Genomic DNA, 6,692 nt, shown 5'->3' on the forward strand with positions numbered 1-6,692 from the left:
TTTTAGATTCGAAAATTATTAATTTCCAGAATTATTTTCCTTTTTTAAGAGGTATGCTGTTTATGAATCCTATGGTTATATAAAGTAAGCGAAATTGAATACAACAATGAAGTATTATATAGTATTTAAACAACTTCAAGAGAAAAACTTCATCACTTTTTAATGGAATCCATAAAATATTTATAAGTATTCATTCAAATGTTTATTAACTGTTCGATACTTATATACTTTCGATATTTATACTCTTTGTATGTTACGTTTATTATATTCTTCATTAACTTCCAAATATTTGTTAAAATCCCCAATGTAACATATTCTTGAAAAAAAGACATATGTAGTGTCATTTATATTAGAATATCGATTTTTCAAAAGAAAAGTTTAGCTATTAAAAGTTATCATAAATACCTAATAAATATACAATATAAAAAAATATACACTCTAAGTTAACTTTTTCTGTTATGTTTATAACAAAGAACATAAGAGAATTGATCTGTTTGATGATGATACAGTTACTATTAATAGTATCACCAAATACCTTTAAAATTAGCAATGACAGCGGTTAATGTTATTAACCCTTTGCACTCGAGAGGCGCCTTTCAGTTGCCATTTAATCGGATTCTAAAGATGGATGTTAATTAATATATCAAATTTACAATTACCCAACGATGCGTGGAATATCGAAGCAAAATAATTTTACGTCTTAATTTGCATATGACTTCTTCTTTGCCGTGTTAAAAATATCATCGACTTTATGGCAGAAAGTCTTCGAATTACTATTTTTCTGTAACGATAAGATCGCCGAGTGCAAAGGGTTAATAATAATAATAAGATTAAAATAAAATTTCAGTCATGACAGATTTTAAAGAGGTAGTAAATATATACATTACTGTTATTATAATGTTTGCGTGATCTGTATTATTTTTCTAAATCACTTTATAGGTTATGTACATAGTAAAATATTTTTTGTAAATTTCAATGTAAGAAAATGGGGAGGATAAAAATACAAATGTAAAAATCAGGATATTTGTTTATCTATGAAAGTGAATTTTTATTGCATCAATTGTACGATTAAATCTTTTTGAACGCTAGTGTACATATTTCACAAGATTAATATACACGATACGGCTATGATTTCAACGTTATGAAATCGCCCGCAGGAACCGATCTACATAACCGAAATGAAGGAGTGGTAACGAGTTACAATGCAAACATAGAATATAAATAAAAAAATTATAAAATAAAAGAAAAGGATCTAAAATTTAATAAACTTGTAGTACTCGTTAAGAAAAGCAAAAAGTGTAACTAATATAGATTCTAGAATGAATCCTTTCCATTAAAAAATACAAAAATTTGTTTTCATATGTGTACAATATATTTTACATGCTTCTCTTTTATTTAAATATAAAATTGACACCTGTGGATCATAGATCGAATGATTCAAATATCCCTATCAAGTAACCTTTGGTGGAATTAGTAATAGTTTTATGTTACTATATAACCTAATAAATCCTAATTAGGGATTTACTAACCCTAGTTACTAACCCTTAGTTACTAACCTAATAACCTAAAATTATCATAAGAGCTAATTACTTATGACATTCAATATTCTGAAATATAGAAGTTGATGTAACATCGAAAAAATTAATTTTATGATCTGTATCGATCGCTATAATAAACTTATAAAGTTTTAGAGTGCCTTTTAATGGTATCTTTGATAGAGTTAATTAGTTTTAAAATAAACCTTCATTATACCTAATAAAGCATCAAAGTTCAAAATGTTGATTGGTCTATAATATATCCAAGACAATTTAGAATTCAGTGCATTAGTTATTAGATACTTTGTTATAAAATTTTCTGAGAATGTTACAAACAGTGAATAAGTTTAACATTGTAAAACTAATTGTAAATTTTATTTTTACTTCATTACACTGTTTGTTAATCTGTACTATATATTTTGAAAAAAATTACGATTCAGTACATTCGTTCTCTAGAACTTCGCCAAGAAATATTAAATATTAATAAATATTGATAACGATATATATGTATACTAATATTAAAGCAATACACAGTATTTATTTTCTCATATTGTACCAACGAAAAGAAATATATTAATAAATTATGCATATTATTAGCATATTGAATCCAGTTAACAGCAAAATGTGTAACGTCTATTAAATAAAATATTTCACATGAAGTAATTTTTAATTTTGAAATTATAATAATATTTAGACATTTTAGAATGTAGCAAGTTACAATGATCCATGGCTTATAATATTTTATTATCTATAAAATACATGGTACGTTTATAAATAATTTATATATGATAAGACATATGTTACAGTGGAAGCGGATGGTCAGTGAACGTAAACTATACTAGCGAATGTGTACCACAGTTATTATCTGTTCACATTCACTAGTGAAAGTGTACTTCCACTGTTTCCCGTTGGTGAACGTTCTAGAAAATACATACACACGCGCACACATACATGCGCGCGCGCGCGCACATGCGCACACATACGCAAGTATGACTGTTAATATTCAGACTTCCTGCGTTTAAATTATATTTTTAAATTCATGGTACGTGTGATTTAAAGTATTATGCATTTTGATTAGTTAAGATATACATATTCATAAACGTTTCGAAAGACTATCCTTATAGCTCGTTTTGAAAGCTGTTCAGTTCAATCTCCTTTAGCATGAACTCAAAAGAGATCATCAACATTTCTGATTCAATGACCCAACGATGCATAAAGATAAATACCTACTACTAATCGATAAAGCGAAATATGTCAAAGAAGAGACTAAGAAGAATGATAAGAGTTAAGTTTCAGAGACACTGTGACTTACCGATGGTGAATGGATGTAGCAAATTGATTTCGCCTGCTAAAGAATACTGCACTATTAAATAATTTGTATGCGATGTGAAACTCGCTGGTATTTTAAGTGACACTCACACTAGAACTGGTCATGACAGACGAGATCGAATGATGAAATAACCATGAAATGGATACCAAAGTGTAATTTACAGAGATAGCTAAACTTTCCTGAATTTTTATGAATCTTACCGCTAGAAGCAAAAATGCAGAAATGAAGGCAGAGTTAGTTGATTTCCAAGCACAATCAGATCGTGATTATAGCTTTACACCAAACTATCGAAATACTCTAGCATAATCCTTTAAAATAGAACGATTTATATCAAAAAACGAGCTTTGTCAATTTTACTATTTTTTTAAGAAAAAATACTCTATCATCTTCGAATTGTTTTTATAAAATTGATGAATTTTTCGTTTTTCATAATACCGATTGCACGATTATGTAGTCTCATTTCTAACTGTTAGAATACGTTATTACTTGAAAATTGCTTTGAATAATACTAGCCTTCCCCAGTAAAATTAAATTTGATTTATAACCAGAGGATTTTTTTCTCGAGATATAGCGCTTTGAAGATATTCCAGAAACATTAAAAATCATGGAGTATGCTATCAATTTTTCGCATACAGTAAGATCAAAAGAAGTATATGTACACTTTGTTCTCTCTGCTAGATTTTATCATCGAAATAGTGTAGGCTCTGAATGTTCCTTCGTATAAAATTTTCATTTAAAAACTGTACAAATATCACGTGCAAATTCTAGATGGTATCGTGATATCGTGACCTGATTTTTCCTAAAATACTTCTGTGGTTTTAAAGCATTTTTGAAATCTGTATCTATCGTGTGGAGCTCAGGAGTTAGCATCCGAGACAGTACAGAGACGAACGTTCTGTTCACTCTGCTTGATTTCACCTCTGATGCTTTTGAAATCTATACTTGCGACACATAGTAGTAAGATAAGTCACGTTATCACAGATTTTATCTTATGTTAAATAGTTAACACTGATCGTATGCTTGTACTAGTGCTTAAACGTCCTGTTCCATTTGTTCTCGATGTGTCCTGTTCACTCTCTGAGTTGCACGATACAATACGATTCTATTTGGAGACATGACACTTCAAGCCAATGACGAAAATTTACGTGACCTATCTTTACGATCGTGTTAGAGAAGGTGGACCTATAACACCAGGACCAAGCAGACCCACGTTCCTTCCGTCTGCAAATTCCTGAGCTTTGCACAACATGTATGAGTAAGCAATAGAACAGCTATGGAATATCTTCTAAACTTTCTGAAAGGTAAAAATGGAAGATTTTTGTGGAAAGGCAAATTCCACTTCGGTGAGAGCAAGATAGAGGATACAAAGGAAGAGCGAATTTTTATGTTAAATTTCTTTACTGATAATTCGTTAAAAATGCACGAAGAAAATAGAAACTAAGACAAAAGACTAAATGTGAGGTATATTACTGTGAAATATGTAAGAAGTAATCGAGTCTGATCTTGCATAAAGTAAGGAAAAAGAAATAATAAAATCGTACTAGCGCGATGGCGTCATAAATCGACCTTAAATATTCCTAAAATCTCTACTCTTATTGTTCTTAGCAGCACATGATAACAATAGTAAGGTAAATTAGTTTTCTCCTTACGATAATAATTAACACTGATCCTGTGAACACTTTAACCTGTTAACTTATAAATCTGAACTTCCTAAAATCACAGACCTATAACATTCTAATTTTAATCAGATCGAATTCAATTCAAGTAAATGAAAGTATAAATTGATGTATACTTAATACAAACGTAAAAAAAGATTACAAAAAGTCATTGTGAAAATGAAAGAGTATGTTCAAAGATGGCAATCCACATTGCACGTTGACTTGTCATTTCCAGTTAACAGATTAATATTTTAGCATTCTATTTGGTGTCAATGTGTCCTTGTTCCTACTTATTCCCATATGTCGCGTGATCGGATTTATAAATATGACAGTTTCAATCAATAACAAAAATTTGTGTCTTATTTATCTGATTATGTTAGAAACGGTGAGCCTATTATTACATAAATTACATATATTACATTCCTTTTACTGTGAGTATCAACTTTTAACTTCTATATAGTATTTATATAGAAAAATTATTGAGATCTTTATCCTTTTATTACCATTGCATATTGTCAAGGCATGTCGGATAGCAATAATTGAAGTTAAGAGGTGATAGAAAAGCAATCCAGGTAGAGAATATGATGACAAATAAATACAGAAAAAGATTCTTTTAATTGGAGTCAAGACAGCAAGTTCCTTTAATTCACGAAGAGTAACACATTCTATGGCGATAAAAAATAGTCTTAAATACGTTACATTGACACTTACGTACATACACAGATTCAGGAGTTTCGTTCAAGCTACAAACAAAACTGCAAATAAATATTTTCTAAACACATTACTCTTTTTACTCACTTGTCAGAACTTAGTCAGTTGTAAAATATACTTTGCTTTATTTATTTAAGAAAATATTTTAAACTCTTATTTTATCAACTTGCAAAAAGTTGTTATTAACTAAAAAGTTATTTTATTAACTTGCAAAAATAGCTACACAAAAATTAAGTTCAAACAATTATTCTTCTATTTTTATAGCTATTGCAGGTTTTGTTGATCGAAAAGTGGTGTTAAATTGTATTAAATTAATATATAGTTATATAATACTATTATTAAATTAGTATCGTGTAACTTAATCGTAACAAGAACATTTGTTGATTAAGTACAACTAATTAAACATTTTGATGCCATTTCCTAACGCATAATTATTTTCTGATCTTTATAAATCTGTTTCATAAATATATACCTATAATGTCCCATTAACTTCCTTGTAACAAAATACTTTGATATTACGCGTTACATCTGTGCTTAACAATTAAAAGTCTTAAAAACCTTAAAACCTTAAACCTTAACTGAATTATATGTAGGCTCAATCCAAATAATATTAATTTTATATATTAAACACAAAGAAAAAAGCAAAATTAATGCGATTACAGTTATTACAATAGATTTGATTTATTCAAATAAGTTTGAAATAAAAAGTTGTAATAAAACTACTTTCTTTTTCAGTCTTGTAGAAATCGAACTTCAAAGCCCGAATGAAATGGATGTCACCAGTCTGCAAGATATCGTGCATGCAATGCTGAAACAATCCGAGCAAGTTCATAATGACAGTTACCCAAATCCAGAAGTGGTGCCTCACTCAATTTTCGGTGTAAGAGACGTCGGCTTAACCCCGAACTTCAAAATAAACGCGGTTAACGAAGAGAGACACGTTTTAATACGTCCATCGAAATTTCAAAATGTCGACGAAAAATTGTACTATTTGAAGAATGGGAGGCCAAAGGTTTACGTGAATGTGAGAGGTCGCAGCGGTTCCTTTCGAAAGGATGTGAGTTCTAGAACGACATCTAGTAACGAACCTGTAGAATTTCTGAGAATGACGCCTCCTGTGCATAGACCAACCGACTGGAAGACTCATCACGATAAAATAATTCGTCCGTTAAAGAAATTCGAGCATCAAACCAACACCAAACGCGAATATCAGAAACGCTTTTTAAAGAACGAAGCTAAGAAACTAAGCAGATTAGCTATAGTTTATGGTCTGGATGACTCCACTACTGAGAACTCGATGGTAACCTCTAGCGAGTTACCCAAGCAGATACCAGCGCCACCGTCGAAATTTCCAAGCAGAACACTAATGGCGCAGACCACGCCAGTTCAAAAGTACGCTTTAAAAAGAACGAATATATTACCAGAATATAGCTACCCTGACATTTCATGATATTTCAA

At 30.1% G+C, this 6,692-nt stretch overlaps 1 protein-coding gene across 3 annotated transcripts in view; it reads left to right on the forward strand.

The window, feature by feature from the left end:
* The window catches only part of LOC108546002 (uncharacterized), a 111,075-nt gene extending 104,383 nt beyond the window's left edge, over positions 1–6,692 (forward strand). For all 3 annotated transcript variants that reach the window (XM_017897909.1, XM_017897907.1, XM_017897908.1), the window contains exon 4: positions 5,970–6,692. In XM_017897909.1, the coding sequence (XP_017753398.1) occupies positions 5,970–6,684 (715 nt within the window). In that variant the 3' untranslated portion in view covers positions 6,685–6,692. The remainder of the gene's footprint in view (positions 1–5,969) is intronic.

This window comes from Eufriesea mexicana, unplaced genomic scaffold, assembly GCF_001483705.2.
Source record: "Eufriesea mexicana isolate 0111107269 unplaced genomic scaffold, ASM148370v2 scaffold598, whole genome shotgun sequence".
In the NCBI taxonomy this organism is placed as follows: domain Eukaryota; kingdom Metazoa; phylum Arthropoda; class Insecta; order Hymenoptera; family Apidae; genus Eufriesea; species Eufriesea mexicana.